Source organism: Lissotriton helveticus, chromosome 9, assembly GCF_964261635.1.
Source record: "Lissotriton helveticus chromosome 9, aLisHel1.1, whole genome shotgun sequence".
NCBI lineage: Eukaryota > Metazoa > Chordata > Amphibia > Caudata > Salamandridae > Lissotriton > Lissotriton helveticus.
Window position 1 is genome coordinate 119926089 of NC_136070.1, and position 21943 is coordinate 119948031.

A 21943-nucleotide genomic window follows, 5' to 3' on the forward strand; every position below is an offset into this window, starting at 1 on the left:
TGGGAGTAAAGGTTTTCGCAACTGGTAAAAAATGTTTTCCAGTGGAGAAATATTAGCAATGGATTTGCACTAAAGAAAATGCACCTTCTCGCGTGCTATTGTCCATTATGTGCGATTCCAATTGCAGTACTGCCGTCACATTCAAGTAAACACTTGCAATAACATGTATGGAATTTGCAAAAGTGTTTATGCACCACATCTATCAGAAATGCTACATTTATGAGCACATAAAGACCACTATGTCTTTGAGAGCTCTAAATTCAAATGACCAAAAGGGATCTTTTGATTTGATCCTGCATCACTGCAGGTGTGTAACACACATAGGTGGTCTCAACAATCTGAACCCCACACCCTGGTACCTCACACAACCACGTTTTCATTAAAACTGAGGGACACAACACTAGCAGCATGCCTGAAACTCCTTGTACTTAAAGATGAGGTGCGCCAGAAGCTGTCAGACATCTTCTGATGGTAGAAGGTTAAAGCGTTCTTCATCTGGACCCAAACACTCAAAATGAAAGAATCCCACGACTTAGGAACATTGTGAACAATTTATTATTTCTATGATTTTATGGTTTCAGCAGTGGAGAATGGAAACATGGTAACTAACTTTGAAAGTGTACTAAACACTACTGGATCTACATGTGTCTAGGTGAAATGAATATTGCATGCTATACAATAAATTAGATTAACACTATTTTGTTCTTGTCGTTTTTTTGTTGGGAAGAAGAGTGTAAGCGACAATTGCATTTACCATATTGGAGGCACTCCTACTTTAGAGTAGCAATTAAAGACATCATCCATCAATTTAGTGCAAAACAAAGCAATTTCCAGGTCCAAGTTAATTAAATGTTACAAATATACATTCATACAAATAGGCTCAAATCAAGCGGATAATTAAAGCACACCCTCCTTTACAGGCTCTGCAATAAGGCATCCTCTCGTAGAGGGCTGTTGTGCTTCTACATCAACACCTAGAAATCCCGCTTGCTTTATTATGGTTCCCAATCATAATAATGAGGACGTTGCTTTTGTACATAACATTACTATTTTAGTTTGCCTCATTGTTGGAACCTATTAGCCCTATTTAGTATCTATCAAATAAAATCACAGTATTCATCGCAATGGCTGCCTCTAAAGTAGGACCGTGGTGCACTGTATTGCTACTATCTTCTGAAAGTGACTCGCAACAGGATACACATCCTTCATTTGCCCAAACTGAACAGATCTTCCATTGGTGGAAGGGAGAGGTGACTTGGCTCTGACGTGAATGTGCACAGATGTTGCAGATTCATGCTGCAGTTACCAAATATACCGCACATGTGGTTATTCACATCTGGGAAAGCTTTGCTTCCTTCGACGTTCATCAACTTGGGCAAAATCACCAGCTCTATTAATACCGCAGTCCATCAATGGCTGTTGTAAGACTTTCTTATCCCAGTGGAGTTTTCAGTATTGGAAGTAAATAATTATTTCATAACACTCATTTTATAATTGCATGCATACCTTTAACTTAGTCCCAAATATTTTATTATGAGTGCAATCTACGGGACTGTGTTATAACATTCCTTACAGTTTTCAAACAAATTCCTATCTCTTAAGAACAGCTTTCTGAAGAGGATGTGATGGACTTAATGTCAACATTGTTGTGATGGGAACAAACAATTACTAAATCTGTGAAACACTGACACATACTGAGCTGTCTGGCACTGTGGGTCAACTGACAAAGACTGCCACCAACTTGACCTTAGATCCAAAAGGACCCCTTTGAGGCATTGGCCCTCAGTCAATTAAAGATTTGCCCTTTATGAAGAAACTCCTCCAACTGCATCGACTTAGGCATATCCAGTGTTTTCGGTAGTTACAAATTTCCTCTGAGAAGGACAACTCTAGCTTGCAGCATTCATGCAATTGTTCCATTGCAGATAACTGAAAACTGTTGAGGCAAGTTCTGTCGTAGGATGGGGAGACCTGAGATGTAGTCGCTTGGCCACTTTGCCAGGATTTGGTTTCAGAGTGGTACGAATCAACAAGCATAAAAGGCTGAAAGGAAACTCTTCCAAGCATCCTTACCAAGAATTGTAATAACATTTATAAATCCAGCAGACGATCAGCACCATTACATTAGGTGGTGTAGATACGGCAACCCTGCAGAAGAGGAGGGCATGGATCCATAGTAGGATTAGAGGACCTTCCTGGAAGCATTTCAAAGTATGCTCTTGAGTTGCGAAAACAGTCCTACTTCAATTCAAATGCAATGTCTTTCTTAGAAGTAGACTCCTGTGGGAGGTATTGCTTAAAAGCACCGCAAATGTCTAATGGAGAAAGCCAGTCATTAAAAGTTATGGTTGTTATAGGATATTAAGCCCATCCACTAGTTTTTTTTTGCACATTAGTATGTTCTATTTGCTGTTTATCAGAATGCAGATAAAACATTGTTTTTTTCAGTATAAGTTAGACAACTGCTACAAAATCAGCAAGTAGCAAACAACACTTTCCTTGCAGCCATAAATATTAAAAAAAAATAATAATATTTATTTCTTCATGCGTACCCATATTGATAAAATATCATACAGAAAGAAAGTCAAGGAAGCTAGAATCCTCCGGCTTCCAGCAGGTCATGCTTCTCCAAGTGGCATCTTCAGTTAGTTTTGACATGGCCATTGGCCATGGAATATGTTGACACTGCCCGGGATCCTGGCTCTGCATGTTCATCAAACCTCAATCGTAGAGTATTCCTGATGACCAGCTGTTCCATTAAAAAAGCTGCACAAAACCAGGGGACCGCATACTCCAAAGTAATGAGACCCATGAAGTCAAAATCAAACTGGGAATAGTCCCATGGGCAGGCGTTGAACTGTCTCAAGATGAGGCCTGTGGTGAATTCCCATATGTACGTCCACAGGGTGTAGATCAGGCAGCGGACTAAAATGTTGCATTTATCTTTCAAATAAAGGTACATGTTCTCCACTATTAGGATGGAGGTGCCATAGATGAAGAGGGCCCAAACACTTGTGACCCCTGGAAACTTCCAGTTGTAATTTACCACAAAATCCCAGGCAGCAGTAAACATGACCTCGCAGAAGTAGCCATGGATTGCATAAAGGTACCAACGAGAGAGAGCAGTCAACGGTTCTGCCATCGCCATTTCTTTTCAAAATCCAGAGCACCAGTGCTGAAATGAAAAAAAACATATAAATGTGAGTAAGATTTTATTACACAAAGTGGACTTTAAGAACATTATAAAATCGTTGTCTGGTGGATGTAAAAGGAAAGAAATAGTAAAAGGTGGGTAAAACACATAGGCTTGTTGAAATGTATGAAGGGTCATTCAAGCTCACGTGGACATTGGGGGTAAATAATATTAAATATTTAGGGCCTGATTAAACTTTTGGTGGACAGAGTAATCTCCAACGGCCTGGTGGAGGAATTAAGGTTCGCCAGTTATCTCCCATGCCTAGGGAGCATTAGACAGTTTTCACTGCCCCTTATGGTTTACTGGTGGTGACGGACATTGAAAACTGGCCTGTATGTCCGCCCATCTAAATGATGAAGGATGAGGGTTAAATTATTTTCTCATTCAAGGTAAATGTCTAGCTGCTCACTGCTTTGATGGGGGAATGGGAGGACTGAGGAACTCCAGCAAAAATTGAGTTGGAAAAGTCTAGTTGGGAGAGTACTAGCTCATGAGATGTTTTCAGATGTGTGGGAGAGAGGAGGTGTTCTATCTTTTTGAGAGTGTAGTCTGTTGATGTGAGTGATGAGAGTCAGATAGGGAGCACGTTTGAATCCCACGGGTCTTACTGAAATTGAGAGTGAGACAGCAAAACTTACTGAGATTGTCAATCACAGCTGGGTCAGATAAGTTATTGTGTTTGTATGACAGAAATAATTCTGTTTTTAAGAGATGTAGCAGTATGGCATTATTTGTCACCATGTGTGCATTTCAGCAGGTACTCATTTACCCATTGTGCCTACTAGAGGAGTACTGTTCAGTGGTAAAATGATTCCATTATATTGTACCTCAGCATGTGAATAAGTCAGTTTGGAAATATAACATAGATTCATATTCCCAAAACAGGTCATTTGCACAGCTATGTTCAACTTATATGCATAAATGTATGTGAGAATCGGGTATAGCAACTCATGCTGTTATGGAAATCAGTGGCCTTTTGTTCCACCATAAATCATTTCCCATTGATAAAATTACTCTGGTGCAGGCAGAATTATCCAACTTTATCTACCAGTCTCTTTTGAGTCCACACTCTATTCCTTCAAGGAGTGATTTTGTCCAGCGACTCTATTGCGTATTGACACTCTAGCCTACTTTCTATCATGATTATGCTATTCCTGTTATATTTATCATTTCCAGCTTGATTGATTCCCCATTGTTTTGTCAGTCAGTTTTGAATGGATTTCCCTCCTCACTAAGCTTTGAGTATTGGGCTAAATTGTATTTTTCTGGTATCAACAACTTATACTGTATCATAAGCCTTCCATATCCAGGTATAGTATTGGGAAGGTAGATGCTGCTCAGCTTCCATCCAGTAGCATAATCTTTAGATCAGATGATGACACTTATTCACTCATGCTGCTGGATCTCTCAGCTGTGTTTGCTGCTGTTGACTGGTGCACTTCTTACCAGTCACATGGATTTAAGAGGTGGGATCTATGAGTGCACCACCTCTTTACTTTTAATAAGGGCAGCCTGATGAATTCTTTGAGATCACCTGGCCCATGGTTTGCAGGAGTTCATTTTGTTTCGAGTCTCTTTCAACATGTTCTAGCACAATCTCCATTCATAAGTCTGCAGATGAAAGTTGTACCTACCAGTGTCAATCAAGGTTGACTTTATTCATGTGCAGTGTTACCTTACTCGGGGGCTGAGGCTGAGGTGAAGGTTGATTGGTTTACATGAAACCTGAAAAGCAGACTACTTTATGATTACTCCTTGCACAAATCAAATAAAAATTCAAACTTTTATTTGATTCAGACCTCGACTGAGGTCAACAAATATAAATACATAATATGAAGTAGTTATATTTAAACTTTTAGGGCTGCTTTAAAACTCATTATAGACATTGTAGATTAAAATTGATGAAAAAAGTACATACGTGTATGATTGTTAGATATAGGCATTTTTAAAACAATAAAAAACTGTTTAAAAACTTAAACAAGTTATGGCAAACAAATTCACTTGGGGTGGACTTGCACAGCGCAATGAAATCTTGAGTTAAAATAGTGTTGTATCTAAAGCAGATGGGTTTTACAAAACGTTGTTGAGCATCTACCAAAGTCAAATATGGACAAATAAAAAGTATGTGGAATAGGTCTTCTACTTCACCATTACACAAGCAGATACCTGAAGAATGTTCAAGGGAATTCCCACTAGAGGAGTAAACTTTTAAAGGGAGGATTCCTAATCGCAGAAGAAGAACACAGTGCCTTACTCTATGTTCTAGCAGAAACGGTAAATAATGCTCAGAAGTTTTATATACTATATTTTCAGTTATTTTTTTGTAATACTTTAATTGAGTACAGTGCTCCTTATCTAAGTCAAAGCTTATTCTCTGCGTCATATGTTTAAAAAGAGCTTCAAATGTGCTGGAGACCAAGCCTGCAAAAGTGCGACAGAGCATTTTGATGCCTCATGGGCTATTTTAAGGTTCATATTAAAAGTGTGCAGTACTGATTCTTCTCTAAAAGTCTCTAGTTTTAATATATGTCTTAAGAAGCCATGAGCTGCATGTAAAAGATTAAAAGCCCACCGTATTATATTAGAAATGTCTCAACCATATGTGCTCATTGAAGAAAGCTCGAGGCGTAAGGCTTGTACGGGGACTGATTGGGTGACTGTCAGCAGTTTCCGCAGGATAATCCTTTCTTTCACTTTTATTAGTCACCAGGTTTTAATCTGTGTATATTCCAAGGCATAAGATAAAATGGGTGGAATTTTCATACTGTAGATCTCCAGCAGGGATTCAAAATGTATATTCCCAGTTGAGGATAACAATCTCTGTAATGCCCCAACATGGGAGTCTGGCTTTTGCCCAATGTGCTGAAAATGGGAAGAAGGTTTGAAGGTTATACGAAAGGAATCGGCCCAAATAAACATATTCTTTCACTATCTCAATCGATTTACCTCCCAGTGACCAGGTGAAAGGCAGAAATGTCCTTCTTCCTCTAAAAGGTAACATTTTAGTTTTAGAGTCAAGTCAAGTTATTGTTTTATTGTTTGACTGATTAAAATCATTACAATTTCCCCCGATGTGCATAAAAATCATGATAGGAATAACATTACATTTATAAAATACACCTGGTTTTAACATGATGCCGTTATTATATAACCAAACTGCAATTACTTTTCATTAAAACTCTGTACAGGTATTCCTACTTGCAGAGACATTCTCCTAGCTTAAAACCATACTAGTTCTTTGATTTGCTTGGTCTAATCGCTCCCCGTCTTCTGAATAAAAGACCAAAGATGGACTATCTGTTTAGCAGCACGTTACAACTCCAATGGGGGCTGCGATTTAAAACTTAGAACAACATAAATAAAAATATAGGGACCCCTTAGAAAAGACAATTATATTGATGCTGCCCCAGTGTTCAAGACTGTAATGTTCTTTACCATCTATTTGCGGCCTGCAGCTGGACGTGGGTTAGCCTGCTGAATGCTTATTGATGTGATGGGTTGACTATTAAGTGGTGACTTCGATCCTACTTATTTTGTTTGTTCTCCGTCTGCGTGGCATAAGAGTCTTCTGACCATTGTCATGTATTTGACCCCCCCGGCAGGCCAAAATGATGGCCCTCCAGCCAGCATGTCACCGCTTGCCTGCTTGAACGAATGTTCAAGTTGTTAAAGATAAGTTTTAGCTGCTGTTTCCTTTGGTCCAGGACTGCTGGACAGGCACATAATAAGTGGGTTAAGGATTCTGATTTAAAGCCGCAAAGTCAACAGTTCGCCGAAAGAAAAGACTTTTTCCAGGTTGGATGGAGGTCTTTTGAGTCATGCACACCCATTCGGAAGTTTGTAAAGCTATTTTTTAAATGCAAGCTGAAGTGAGCAGATAGATACGCTTGAGGCCTTAGGGTTCTATACGAGTTGATGACAGTCCACCCGTGCCGGCGGTTGATAATTGCTTTTTTGTCAGCCAGCAGAGATTTCTTTTTAGCTGCTGCATTTGCAGTTATGTCGAAGCATTCTCTGTCATCCCCGTTTTCACAAACTGTTTGAAGTTCCAGCTCTGCCAAAGATGTTATCAGGAAGCTGCCCCAAGAGTTTGGTGTTCCTATACTCATCTGATCCCTGATTTCGTCCCAGCATAATCTGTTCAAGGTGTCTGGGTTAGGGAAGCGGAATTTGTGACAGAGTTTGACAAAGCCGCTCATTCCCTGAAATTTCTGGTGCTGGAGGTCGAATTCCAGTTGAACCTGAGAGGGAGAGGCAGATTTTGGCAGCTCGAAAACGGCCTTGTAAATCCTTGTCTGGAGCTCGTTCAGTAGATTTCCTTCATTACCGCACCAGGTGACTAAACCATGCGAAAGGCTGGGCTGGATTTGTGCGGCCATAACTTTTAACAGATGACTATAGTTTGGGCAGTCCAATTTTTTACGAAGTAGTCTGTACGCGTAAATTAATGATTGGGCTTTAGCTTTTAGTGCCAATTTATGTTCCTTATGAGATGCACCGTGCCCGATTGTTACGCCAAGATATTTGTATGAGCGCTGCTCTTCCACGATTGCCCCTTTAGCCGACCATTTGAACTTGGTTTTTTTGGGATCCACGAAACGGATAATTTTTGTTTTTTCTATGTTTAGCTCAGTTGTTCCTGAACCAAGTAGGTTCCTAGATTGTTTATAGATCTCTGTAAGCCAATTGGAGTTTGGCTCAACAAAACAATTTCGTCTGCGTATTGTAAGATGGCAATTGACTCGTTAGCAATGTTCAAGGAGTGACAATCGGCTTTTTCAATGTATGCTGCAATGTCTGAAAGAAACAAATTAAATAGGCTGGGAGCCAAAACGCACCCTTGTTTCAAGTAAACGAAACTACATTTTCAGATAAATTCACTGAACCCTCCATTACCACTTCGGAAAATATCGAAAACGCCCTCGAAAAATTCTCAAGAGCAACAAAGACTGCCATAGACACTATAGCCCCCTCAAACAATTTAGACCCCGGCCAGCTAACAAACAAGAAATATGGTTTTCTGACAACCTTAGGATACTAAAACAAACAGCTAGGAAGCTAGAGAAGAAATGGAGAATCTCCCACCTAGCGACCGACAGGAGCCTCTACTGGGACTCATTAACCACCTATCATAAAGCTATCCGTACTGCGCGGAAAACCCACATAGCATCCCTTATCACGGCCGCAGACAACTCCCCTAGGGTCCTGTACCAAGTACTACAATCCTTTGTCAAACCGACAGCATGTGAAAGCTCCGACATTTCATCACAAAAGCTCTGTGATGGAATATCCCAATTTTTCTCTAGCAAAATAGATACTATCTACGAGAAAATAGTCAACTCTAATAATACCATGACCAGCGATGCAGGTCTTGCTTTCCACGAAGCAGAATACAATCAAAACTCTCATACCCTAGATATTTTTCCCCCTATCACCCCAAAGGAGTTGTCAGTACTCACTACACAGATCAAAAGTGGCAGCCCTGACGATATCATTCCAGCCAGACTTATGCCCACCTTACTGGAAGCCTTATGTCCTACGTTTGAAAAACTTGTCAACCTATCACTTAGTACAGGCTCTGTCCCGAGACAATGGAAGCGGGCTCTAGTTAGGCCTATTAGAAAAAACACTGCTATACCATGGACCGAACTTGCAAACCTCAGGCCCATCTCCCTTCTACCGTTTTTGGGAAAACTCACAGAGAAATATGTAAACCGACACTTATCCAGCTATATTGAAATAGCTGGCGGCCTAGACTATTCCCAATCTGGTTTTAGGCCGAAACACAGTACAGAGTCCACCCTCCTGTCTGTTATCGATGACTTGCATATGTTCCAGGACAGAGGCTAATCTGTGATCCTAGTGTTACTAGATCTGTTGGCAGCGTTCGACACCGTGTCACATAACATCCTTATTGACCGGTTGTCGAACGTAGGAGTTAAGAACAAAGCCCTTGCCTGGCTAAGGAGTTTCCTATCCGATCGCACCCAGACTGTCACCATGGGTGCATATCGATCAGCGGAGGTAGAGATTTCAAAAGGGGTGCCACAGGGCTCCTGTTTGAGCCCAACACTCTTTAACATCTACGTGGCACCCCTGGCAAGAGTGATGCGCAAATTTGGTTTAATTCCTGTGTCATATGCGGATGACACGCAGCTCCTCTTTCCCTTTAAAACCCTCACCACTGAACGAAGGAACTCCTTCTCTGCAGGCATGAAGGCCGTTGCACAGTGGATGTCTACCAACTATCTACAGTGCAACGTCAGCAAGACTGAAGTTATGCTATTCGGAGAGGCCAAATTATTGTGGACCCCGGACTGGTGGCCATCTGATCTTGGTACGGTCCCAGAAACCAAACAGGTCGTCAAAAACCTAGGGAACCGCCTCGATCAGGAACTGTCGCTTAAACAACATAGCAACTTCATTGCAGGCTCATGCTTTCACATCATTAGCATGCTGCACAAAATCTTTCCCTTGCTGCCTGACTCTTTTAGAAAAACTCTAGTACAGGCCCTTATCTTGAGTTGAATCGACTACTGTAACGGCTTGCTTCTCTCCGCTAACGAGGGAGTGTTGGCTAGACTCCAGGTAGTCCAAAACACGGCGGCTCGCCTAGTCCTAAATGCCCCTCCAAGAACAGCATCTAAACCACTCCTAAACAAACTACACTGGCTTTCCATCCGACAAAGGGCAAAATTTAAAATATGCTGCTTTATTCATAAAAGTATAAACGGACAAGGCCCTACCTACCTGGAACAGAAATTTACGTCCTACATCCCCTCCAGATCACTTAGATCCAGCACAAATCATTTACTGGCAGTACCTCGTGCCAAAAAAGCTAGGCACGGAGGCAAAGCATTATCTGTAGTAGGACCCACACTGTGGAATGGACTCCCTCTGACTCTCAGACAATGCACTGAACATCTGAAATTTAGAAAACACCTTAAAACCCTGTTGTTCAAAAATGAGATCTAGCCTCAGCATTACTCAATCTCCTCTGTGTATGTAAACCGTCCAAAAGCGCAGAGATACTCCAGTTGGAGTCGATTCCAGCACTATATAAACTCGTAAATAAATAAATAAATAAATAAGACTCGCAGGGGGGGAGCTTGGGGTTGTGCTGTACCCGTCGCCCAGCTTTACTCTAGCCCACGTATCTGTATATAAGATAGTTATAGCGTTAAGCATGACTCTTGGCAAGCCCCAAGTCTTAAGTTTCTTCCATAGGTGACTCCTACTTACTCGATCAAATGCGGATTTGATATCCACGAAACATGCGTTTAACCAGGATTTCTTTTTTTGAGCTTTTTCAATTAAAAGTGCTAGGATTGCGAAGTTGGTTGTGGTACCCATCCCTTGCCTGAAACCCGCCTGGAACTTGGGGATTATATTCTTCTCCTCCATCCAGTCATGGAGTTGGGCCAACAGACAAGAAGCGTAAAACTTGGCCTCCATGTCAATCAATGAGATCAGTCTGTAGTAGGAAACGTCATTTACAACGCGGTGTTTACACCGCACGACCTTTTTCACGCAGCTATTACAACGCAAGTCGTTACTACGACTTGCGCTGGATGGCGCTGTGGGATAAGGAATGTTGTAATTTTATATTCCAACACCTTCCCTACTGTTACGGGGACTGGTGTTGGAATATAAAATTATAAAATTCCTAAATCCGCGCCCTCCAACGCAAGTCGTTGTAACGACTTGTGTTGTAAAATCTGCGATGTCAAGTACCGCGATCTAAAAGATCGCGTTGTACTGACATACATCCGTCGGTAGTTGCCCGGATTACGGAGGTCACTCTTTTTAAATATGGGATGGATAATGTTCCCTTTCCAGGAAACCGGGATATTGGACTTTGTGTAGATTGCATTGAAGACGGGAGTAAGGCGGGAGGACCAAAAGTCTGGATCATTCTTAAAGATAGCGTTTGGAAGGCCATTTGGACCTGCCGCTCCATTGGTCTTGAGTTTTAGTATAAAACCTCTTAGTTCCTTAGTGTTGGTCCGGTTATTCAGCTCATTGCTAAATGGCTCTGGACTTGTTACTCTGCCTTCCGCGTGTTCCGGGTCGGGGGCCGATTGTGTTGCCTATTGATCCAGCTGCTGCCCAATAGGCCGTTCTAGGGGGCCAGTTGCTGTGTTGCTGTACAAGGTTTTCACGTGGTGAACCCACGTTTCCTGACCGATTCCCGCTTCTTGCTGTAATGTTGGGCCAGATGACAATTTATTTATTATGCCCCAGAAGTCGCTGCTGTTGGGCTTTTTGCTTGCGGTCAATAATTGTAACCAGATGGCCCCCTTGTACGTAATTTTCGCGTTCCTCCGGTTCCTCCTGTAATTGCTCCTCAGTTGGCACAGCTTCCGTTTTTCTGTTTTATTCCCCATTTTTGATGCTCGTGATTGAAGTCGCACCTCCCTTGCAAGCCCTCTTGTTTGTTCTCTTAGTTCTTTGTTGAACCAGGGCTCTCTTTTGGTCGCCATCCTTGAAGTGCAACCCCGCGTGGCTGGGAATCTTTGGACTAATAACTCGGCCAGCTGTTCCCAAGTTTTAACATAATCGGCTTCTGCTCGCGGGCCCTGTTTGCCCAAGAAATCCCTAGCTGTTTCCTGTATAGTTTGTGGAGCCACTCCCAGGCATTTTAATTTTCGAAGGTTGAACTTTTCAGGGTATTGCACTGTGGACTTAATTTTTTGAGCAAGCTTTACTTTGATGTTCATTCTTACGATAAGGGCGAGATGATCACTTTCGACTCGTGGATTGATTTTGAAAGTGTCGATTTGTGAGAGCCGATTGTTGCTGATGATGGTAAAGTCTATAGTTTTAGATACTTTTCCGCTCAAGAATGTGGCTGCTGCAGGAATGTCACCCGGAGTTTTCCCGTTCAAGATTATCAGACCGAGAGGTTTTAGTTCATTCACTAGCATTCTGGCTCCCTGATTGTCTTGCCTTTTACTTTCTTGCAGGGTGCTGGCTATAAGATTGCAATTGAAGTCACCTGAAAGAATTATTTGACAGAGCTGATGACTTTGCTGCATTGATTTTATTAAATTCATTAGAGTTGTATATTTTTCGTTCTGGTTTTTTCTTTCAGGATGGATATAGACATTGATTACTAAAAGTTGCCAATTACATTCTTCAGGCGAATGTTTACCGCTTAGTTTGGTCGCTTGGACCCAATTAGCCCCCGTGTCCAATTCTTAAGTTGAGCAGTCCAGTTTTTGTATTACGTAGGTTGAAAGACCCCCTCTTGGGTGTCCAAAGCTTGAAACTCTTTCGGCCAGGGTGTGGTATTCTATGAATCCTGGGATTGAATTCAAATTCCAGGTTTCCTGGAGAAGGATTATGTCTTGATGAATAAAGAATGTTGATGTTTCATAGTCCTGCCCCATGTCTTTAAAACCATGGACATTCCATGAGCAGAACGAAATCTTAGCTGGGCGCGCTTCTTCCATGTTAGGGGCCGGCCTTCTTACTCCTGTTACACTTTTCTTTTCTTCGTTAGGAATACTTATTATTTATGGTTTTTCGCACCCAGGACCAATCCCCGATTTCCTGAAGTCTACCCTCCGTGTTTCTTGTGCTGCCCGTTGTGGTCAACCTGTTCTCATTGGAAGGCGTGGCGGGGGACTTGGAACGTGCACCTCGCACGCATGTATTCTGGATTTTCCCTGGCGAGTCCCCATATTTTAGATTTTTAAGGAGGGGATGTGGGTACCTTGGGCGTTTATGAGTCTTCAACATAATTCCCCAGGCTCCGAACCTTGCGCTCATTGAGTATATTTTATCCACCAATTCCTTTGAGGACCAGGTTGTCAGGGTCTCTTCTTCTCCCATCCTTGTGGTTTGTTTGAATTCTAAGGGTACTAGGTCTCGAGAACGAATTCCTTTTAATTCTGGGATTTCTCTAAATAGCCTCAGCAGGTTCCCTCAATTTAATGTATCTTGTATTCCTTTGGTCGTGTATTCGGGAACGAATGACAATTTCGATTCAAACCCCTGTGACTGGTTTTGGTCACTGTGGCAGGAGTGTGGAGTTTCCTTGCTTCTGGATTCGGGGATTATTGTTAGTGAGATGTCCTTTTTGGATCGTGGTTCACACTCCATAGGGTCGGCGTTAGCCTTCTCCGTTGTCCATTCCGTCGTTCCTGATTTTTTATTTGCATTTCTCCCTGTTTGCACCGACTCAAAATCCAGGTGATGGAGCTTGCAATGTCGGGCTTTTCCAATTATTGTGACCAACTGGTTGAATAGCTCTCTCGACTTTGTCCTACCTAAGAAAAAAATTGAAAAAAAGAGAAGGATTTTTAAATCACCATAATACTCCCAAGAGCTTAGAAACCTAAGGAAAACTTGTAAAAAATTGGAACGATCGTGGAGGAGGGAATGGGCCTCCCATAATAAAGCCGAATATAAAGCGGCCATGAGGACCTACAAATTAGCCCGTAAAATTGCCCAGGCTGCCTTTTTTGAGGAAAAAATTAGAATGTCCTCTAATTCATCCAGAGAGACATTCAAGATTGTGAAAGATCTCCTCAAAATCCCGAGTCCTCTGATGGTGCAGGATGCGTCGGAAGCCAAATGCAACCAATTGGCGGTATTTTTTTATAGCAAAATACAAAACATACTAAAATCCTTGCCAGAATGTGCTCAAACATTTGACTCTGCCGAATTCACTGCCCATACTTGTGGCCGTGCTTTAGACTCCTTAGCTCGGGTCTCAAGGGAAGACTTCCAAGCTGCCCTGTCCTCCATGAAAAGCGGATCTCCCAAGGACCCTGCGCCTATGCGTATTTTGAAACGCCTGGCTCCCACCATCTCCCCCTTAGCCACGGACCTGATTAATGCCTCTTTCGCTCAGGGTTCTGTTCCCCCTAGTTGGAAGCAGGCTATAGTAAAAGCGCTATTAAAAAAGCCAGAACTTGACCCTGTGGAGATGGCCAATTTTCGACCAATTTCATTGCTGCCAGGTCTCAGCAAGATTGCGGAGAAGTTGCTAATCAGCAGCTCTCCTCCTTCTTCGAAACTAATAGGCTACTCCGCAACTCCCAAACGGGTTTTCGCCCAGGTCAGGGCACTGAGTCCGCTAGGATAGCAGTGGTCGAGGAGACAAGGTGCATCTTGGATTCAGGAGGATCAGTGGTGGTGATCCTCCTGGATCTAAGTGCAGCCTTTGACACTGTGGACCATAAGATCTTAATCCAATGCCTGTCTAATCTAGGAGTAGCTGGTACAGCGCTGATGTGGTTCACTTCCTTCCTGAGGAATAGAACTTTTCAAGTCTGGGAAGGCTGTGCACGCTCCAAATTAATCCCACTCTAGTGTGGAGTCCCACAGGGCTCGTCTTTGAGCGCTACCTTGTTTAATGTGTACATGGCCCCACTGGAGGATGTGGTCACCCCCTTTGGGATTAAAGTTATTACTTACGCAGACGACACCCAACTTGTCGTCTCGCTTTCCCAAGAGAAAGTCTGCACAGAAAACTTGCATGGCTGCCTTTCAGAAATCCATTCATGGATGAGCAGCTCGCGCCTTAAATTGAATGGCGCAAAAACAGAGCTTATGCTTCTAGGCCATCAGGTAACATCTCTTCCGGATTCAATTTGGCCCTCATGTTTGGGGGCTTCCCCCACTCCTAAGAATGAACTTAAAAGCTTGGGAGTATGGCTTGAGCAAGACCTTTCTTTTAGGACACAAGCTAAAAAGACAGCTGGTATTTGCGTGGGCCTGCTCCGGTCAGCCCGTAAGATCCTCCCTTTATTACCAGCTCATTCTAGGAAGTTGCTTATTCAAGGGCTAATTCTGTCTAGATTAGACTATAGCAATGCCCTGTTTTTGGCCGCCCCAGAATCGACCATTAACACCCTCCAACGCGTTCAGAACTCGGCGGCTAGGCTGCTTACTGGCACATCTCATAGAGTATCGGCCAAACCTGCACTCAAAGCCCTCCACTGGCTGCCAATACAGAAAAGGATTAAATTCAAGTCCCTGTGCATTGCCCATAAAACTCTTCAGAACAAGGGGCCCCCTATTCTAGGGAGCTTGGTCCGTCCGTATAAGGCTATCAGGGCCTTGCGTTCGGACCATGGAAATTTGACCATAGTTCAAAGAGTCAAGAAGGTTCGGACTGGAGGGCGTCGATTCTCGGTCAATACGGCGACCCTGTGGAATGCCCTCCCGGTTAGGCTGCGAAATGAACCAAGTTACTTGAAATTCTTAAAGCTCCTTAAAACGTTTCTCTTTCCTCAGGATGTGTAAGACCTAGGCCCTTTCTCAGTTGTCCTCTGTTCTATAGCGCTGGGACGCTCCCGGGCAGACATCCGCTTTATAAATCAAATTTAATTTAATTTCATTTCACTTCTATTGGATTGATAATGTTTTTGTCCTTGGGAGTTGTTAGTGCCTGGGGCTTCTTAGCTGGTGAAAGTCCCAGTTTTACCGGTTTTGGTCCTTTTTTCCTTTCCTCATAGTGGTCCCGTGTTTCTATACTTGGACCTCCGTTACGCCTGGGTTCGCTTTTGCCTAACGGATGGGGTGTTTTTCCTCACCCCTCTCTCTTTTCTGTTGCTTCGTTGCTTTCTTGTTGCTGCGCTCCCTGAATGGATTTCCGTCCTGCTTTGACCTCCGGAGAGGATCCTATGTCCATTTGGGATGATTGGTCTGTCTTTTGAAATATTGGGGTGGCGGTAATACTTTGTTGTTTTGTACTGCCCCACTAGGGGGGGTTCTTTTTCCCTTGGGATGATTTTGTTGTGAATAACGTAAAGATTTTCTCCAAAGCAGGGCTTAGCTGTTTGTTGTATTTGAGCCGGGCCTTCCTTGCACACTTTCTTTCCCGTTTTGTGGGATTGGTGACCACCACTGGCTTCAAGGAGCTCTGTAAGGCGTCTGTTTGGAGGTCTGTGGTATTCAGTTGGACCTGGGGCTCCGCTTTCTCAGTTTCGTCATTGACATTACTGGGTTTTGCTGTTGTTAATTTGGTACATTTTGTTTTCTCCTCTTGGTCGACAGTTTCTGGGGATTTTTTAAGCAGCTTGCTATTGCAGGATTGTTTTACTACCCCTAGGATATCCTCTAGGATTTCAGGGAGGGTTACCAGCTTCTCTATAATTGAGCCGCAACCACAGTTGGGAGGTTGTTTATTGTTGTCTATTAGCTGATCCATGTTTCCCCTGTGTGTTAGTAGAGATGTTATTAAATCCATTTTAGTGTTTATGCCTGAAATGTGGCCGGCAATGAGATTTACGAGATCTATTTGAACGTCCATTTTATCTGACTGGAAGTTCAAAACCCTTATTGCTTGTTCCAGGGTGTGAATCAGGGTTTGCGTCCATTGTGTGTTGGAATAGTCTTCATTAAGCTTCTCCTAGACCTCTGACCCCAGATCTATCCTACTAACAGATGAAATGGTAATCGGTGTTGAAAGATTTAATTGGTTTGCTCTTGTAGGACTATGAGTGTCCTCCACTAATACAGGGTGCTGGTGAACTGGCTTGCCCGGTGGGCTTAAGGGTGTGGATGCAGCTATTTTGGACCTGCTCTGTGGAGTTGAATCTAGTTGTGACTCGTTTCCTTGGGGTTCTATTTCCTGACTATTTTATTCCAATATTTCCACCAAATTAGAGTCATTTAACATAGAGAATGATTTGGCGGGAACTTCTTTTGTGGGGCATGCCTGTACTGGAGGTTTTATTGATTTTGGTTTTTCGTCCTTTGTCCCTTTTGTATTAGACGGACCTTCTTCCTTGGGGCCTTCATTGGGGCCTACTAAATGTTTTTCCACCTAGCGTAGCGGATGTATGTCCGTCCAGGGCTACGTTATGAGCTGCGAGGCTGCTGCTAAGATTTTTCCATTCTCTCTTTGCCTCCGTAGGTGTCTCAGTTCCCCCCTCCAGTGCGACATTAATGTCTAACTCGGTTGCGTTTGAGTTAAAAGTTTTAGCAATCGCTTCAAATTTGTTTGTAAATGTTGTAGCGGGCGTTATGGGCAATGTCTGGTACACCTGAGCTATTGTGGTTACAAGCTTTCCCGCTTCTAAGCATTCCATGTTTTTTTGCGGAACTGAATCCCTTTGTAGTATGTTGTACGGGTTTCGAGTGTCTGTAGGGAGTTAGCTCTTGGTTTGTCAGGGAGAATAGAGCTTGGCAACTGGGCGGCTTCCACTGTTGGAGCGTATAATGCCGCCATTGGATCATTTAAAAAAAAAAGAATTTGCGGATCCCTATTTTATTTTTCGGGCTTGGCGTTGTTGTTGTTGGCGTTGGTGCTGAGACCAGCCTCTCCCTTGAGTCTTTTACCTTTGCTGTTTGGATAAAGATTGAATCCTCCTCGATGGGTTTTTTTAAGTTTAGATTTTTTGTTTGTTTTTTTGCCTGTTGCCGCTTGGCGGATTGTCCCCAATCTCATTTGAGTAACCCTGGGCTTGGCCTGAAGCCTGAACTGGTTTATTTGCGCTTATGAGCGAAACACCGTGACTCCGCTGGTTATGTTGAATCGGGTTGTAACTAAATTTCTCGGCCGTTTAATGTTACATGTGGGTCGGATTTAACCTGTTTGCTCAAGGTGATAAGGGTAAATGAGTGGGGTTTAATCCGAGGTAGGTTAATGCCCCTGCCGGGCCCTTTCCTCACTGATCTTTTCGGCTGGGGTCCGTGGTTTGAATGAGTTACGGCTCCTGCTGGGAGTTTACTGGAAGTTTAGGAGTTAGTTGGGGCTGATTGTTGCGGCGTCGCTTTTAGGTAGTTTTTTCACTGTTTGTACAAGCAGTTTGGTGCTAATTGTACAGTGGTTGTTTGCCCCTTCCACAGTCCCTGAGGGGCGTTATGCCTCCCTCCTGGTAAGTGGTGTCCAACAGTGTGCGGTGAGTAATGGTGTGAGCTGTCCTGGGAAAGTGGAGCATGGGGCCTTGGCTAGGCTCTCAACGCTTGCCTCTAGCCTCTGCCCTCAATTGCATCAGTCCTCTTGCAACCAGCACCAGCAGCCCCCCCCCCCCCGATACCCCAAAGCTGCTTAAGTGAGGATCCGGGGCTCACCGAGGGCGCAGCTTCCCACGCGGCACCTACCAGGTCAAATGGCAAGCAGCTGGCAGTCGTGGCGGTCGTATCGATCCGGCGAGGCTTAGGCAAGGCAAGCAGGCAGCACTGGCCAGGCGGCGCTGTGACTCTGATGCGAATCGGGCTCACTGGCCGACAGACCAGCAGGCTCACACTGGCTCTCTCCACTCTGCCACCCGCAGCCCGCCTCTCAGCTCCTCTGCACCTGCCTCGGGTGACGGGACTCGGAGCCAGGCGATTCCCCGGTGTTTCTCCGGTGTCAGGATCAGGTGGGGGTCAGGATTAGATTGGAAACGTATTTTCCTACGCTTCCCAACGCTCCGCCGCAACAGCTTGGGCTCCGACACTACTCGGCTCGGCTCTGGTCGGGTCCGCTGCAAACTCCGGACTGGCCAATCTCCCACTCACGCTTGTACTGGTAACTGGAAGCACTGGTAGGACATGTAGCACCGGTAGTGCCGGTGACAATCTCCTGCTGCTGTAAGGAGCGGGGGAGCCGCTAACTTGGTCCGCTCCAACTTGGCTCCAAACGCGGCTTAGTTCCGCGTTGCGGGTCCACTCCACTCATGAGAGGAGCAGAAGCAGTCTCCCAAACACACTCAGCCCCGCTTGGCTGCCCGGCTGGCTGCTCGGCTGCACGCTGCACGCTGCCCGCGGCTGGATGTTAAAGCCCCGTAGAAAAGAAAGGCAGAAAAGCCGGGGATCAGCGGGGGAGCCGTGAACAGCAGTTCGCCGTCTTCCCTCTTGCTCACTGCTTGCTCACTGCAATCGCCGGTTCAGCGACGCTGTGAAAACGTGGCAACTGGATTTCCTGCAGGGAAAGAGTCCTCACTTAGTTTTAGAGATGTTAGGGACCAGAAAGTTTTCTTTTGCGTATCTTTTTAATTCGATTAGATTTCTTTGTAGACCAATTGGGGTAAGATCGAATATAACAATGTCTCTGCATACATTAGGCTATGGATATCACTTTGCGTTCGTTTTGGGGGGAAATTATTAATTTGGGAGAAGTACCTCGGTAGGTCGTTTATATAAATTGAAAATAACAAGGGGGCAAGGAGGCATTCTTGTTTCAGACCATTCATGATGGGGATTGGACTAGTTAGGCCCCTTTCTCCCCCAATTTTGACTCTACACCATGTTGCTGTATGCCAAGATATGATTATAATAAGGAGATCATGAGGGATCCCTAAACTCTCTAGCTTTTTCCATAGCCATGGCCTATCCACGCAGTCAAAAGCGGTTAAAAAGTCAATAAAAGCGCAGTAAACTATTTGTGATTTTAGCACTACGTACTTATCAAGGACAGTCTGAAGGATAGCAATATTGTTCGTGACTGAGTGTTTTGAGCGGAAGCCAGCCTGTGTCGCAGGAATCATATCATTTGAGAATGCCCAGTCTTTTAGGTGGTCCAATACACATGCTTCAAAGATCTTTCCAGTGGCGTCTAGGAGAGAAATTTGTCTGTAGTTAATTGAATTCGATCTCGAGCCTTTTTTCAAAAGGGGGACCACAGTGCTCTTTTGCCAGGAATTTGGTATATTCCTGTTGTCAAAACAGTATTGGAAAAGAGGGGTTAAAAATGGGCCCCTGTCTTCAGGGTTTAATTGAAGGATTTTTTTCGGGATGTTATCTGGACCCATTGCTGCAGGTGGGCTGGCAGATTTAATAAAAGCGGCGATCTGTGTAGATGAAGTAGCTAGCATGTCCTGATCTGATTGGCCCTTTCGTCCGGGGCACTGGCTGGATGAGGCTTGGATTTGACTGTTAGATTTATATAATTTTAGGATATGCTTTTCACATTCACAGGATGGAACTCCTTGCACGTTCAATCCTGGTTGACTACACTTGGTAATGATGAAATGTACCCGTCCATTGTGACAACAGAATGTATGCATACAGGTATCGACGATGTGTTTGTATAAAGGCATGAGAGTGATGTACAGGGTGGCCGGTAGAAATACAGGGAGTGGATCTCAGCAGAATTGCTGGGTTCTCAGTGGACATATGGACTTTTTACTGTGTTGTTCTTTACAGAGGTGTGGCTTCAGCTTGTTCCTAAATTAAAGAAGGGTAGGGTGATTCTAATGTATCCAGGTAGCACAAATGTACCACCTCAGTGGGATTTTTATTAGGGGAAAATCCGCCACTGTGCCTCCACATTTCTTAAAAAAGCCCAACTGGCACAGTAGCAGGTGTAGATGATGAGGCAGATGAGGTCATTTATCCACCCAACTGCTCCTGCTCTGCTGTTTAAACACAAGTGCTTTAACATGTGGATCACTGCAGGCATATCGAAATTAGCTCTTTTACGTTAAAGGGGAGTTTTTCTTGTGGAGGCTTCACTTATTGTAGCAGAAAATTCAATAATATTTACCCATTCATAAATCAATGGTGTGGGCTGCACTGGGCTTACATGTACAATACAATTTAAAATACAATGCCTTACCCACAAGCCACTCATCATGAAAAAAGTCCAAAGCAGGACGGGTGGTTGGGGCTGTGGAGCAATGGATAGCTGCCAGGCCTTCGCAGATGCAATGGAGACAAATATATATATATTTTTAAAACTAGTACAGGAGATAGAAGGGGTAGGGGGGCAATTGATGAGCAGTGTCCGAGTGGGAGAGAGTGAGGGTGCAGATTTGAGGAGGGAGGGAGCACACAGAGGAGAGTGAAATAAAAGCCCATGTGCTCCCATGGAGTGTTGAAAGAAAAAGAGAAGAAAACAAGTTACTTACCTGTAACTTTGGTTCCCCAGTATTGGTAACTTTCATAGATTCCCATAGCTTGTATCATTCCCCGTCGTCGGAATGGGAGTCTCGGTAACAAAAATAACATAGCAGTAGGTACAAAAGAGAAAGAAAAAGGCCTAGGCCTCATTCCCTTTTGTAGCATATCCACCTCTTTTGTAAAAGAGACCAAAACTAAACATCAGCCAATCAGAAGAGCCTCACTCCATAGAACCCTTCTGAAGGAACCTAAGAGCCTCAGATTTTCATAGCCGTTGTGTAACAGTAACCACCTCTGCTGAAGGCTGAGCTTTCCTAGGGGAGGAGGGTGGGCGCATGGGAATCTATGAAAGTTACCAATACTGGGGAACCAAAGTTACATGTAAATAGCTTGTTTTCTTGCCCCAGTATTGGAACTTTCATAGATTCCCATAGCTTGTATCAGAGTAGCTAGCAGTAAGAAATAAAGCACATTTTGTGACATAAATAAAGAGACATGTTAGTATCCGTACTATCATAATAGAAGAAGTAAATCACATACTGAAATAACAATCTGTACCAACAGCAAATACAAAATGTGCGGAAATAGGAAGGAGGGATAGTAAGGAAAGCTCACCAATTAGTGGAAGAGGTTCCTCAGGACTGCCTGGCCCACAGTAGTGTCCTCCTGTGTCAGGGATTTTAAGCAGTAATGCTTCGTAAAGGTGTGCACGCTGCTCCAAGTCGCAGCTCTGCAAATGTGTCTGATGTGTACTCCCACGAAGAGAGCTGTAGATGAAGCCACTGATCTTGTGGAGTGTGCTCTGATCCTGCTGTCCAGCAGCTTACCCGCTGTTGAGTGGCAATATAGCATGGCACTGGAGATCCATCTTGCAATACTTTGCTTTGAAAGTGGAAGGCCTTTGCGAGTACCGCCAAAAGCAATGAACAATTGTGAAGATTACCGGTCCTCTGTGTATGCTTC

General features: G+C 43.8%; 1 protein-coding gene across 3 annotated transcripts in view; it reads right to left on the reverse strand.

Annotated features, from left to right (window-relative positions):
- Positions 1 to 537: 537 nt before the first annotated feature.
- Positions 538 to 21943, reverse strand: part of TMEM229B (transmembrane protein 229B) — a 393737-nt gene continuing 372331 nt past the window's right edge. The window contains exon 5 of one of the 3 annotated variants that reach the window (XR_013600854.1): positions 538 to 3175. Coding sequence is in view for 1 of the 3 variants with exons in the window: in XM_078659585.1 (XP_078515711.1) it covers positions 2642 to 3148 (507 nt within the window). In the remaining 2 variants the exon portion in view is untranslated. The remainder of the gene's footprint in view (positions 3176 to 21943) is intronic. The other 2 variants (XM_078659585.1, XM_078659586.1) reach the window with 2 other exon arrangements.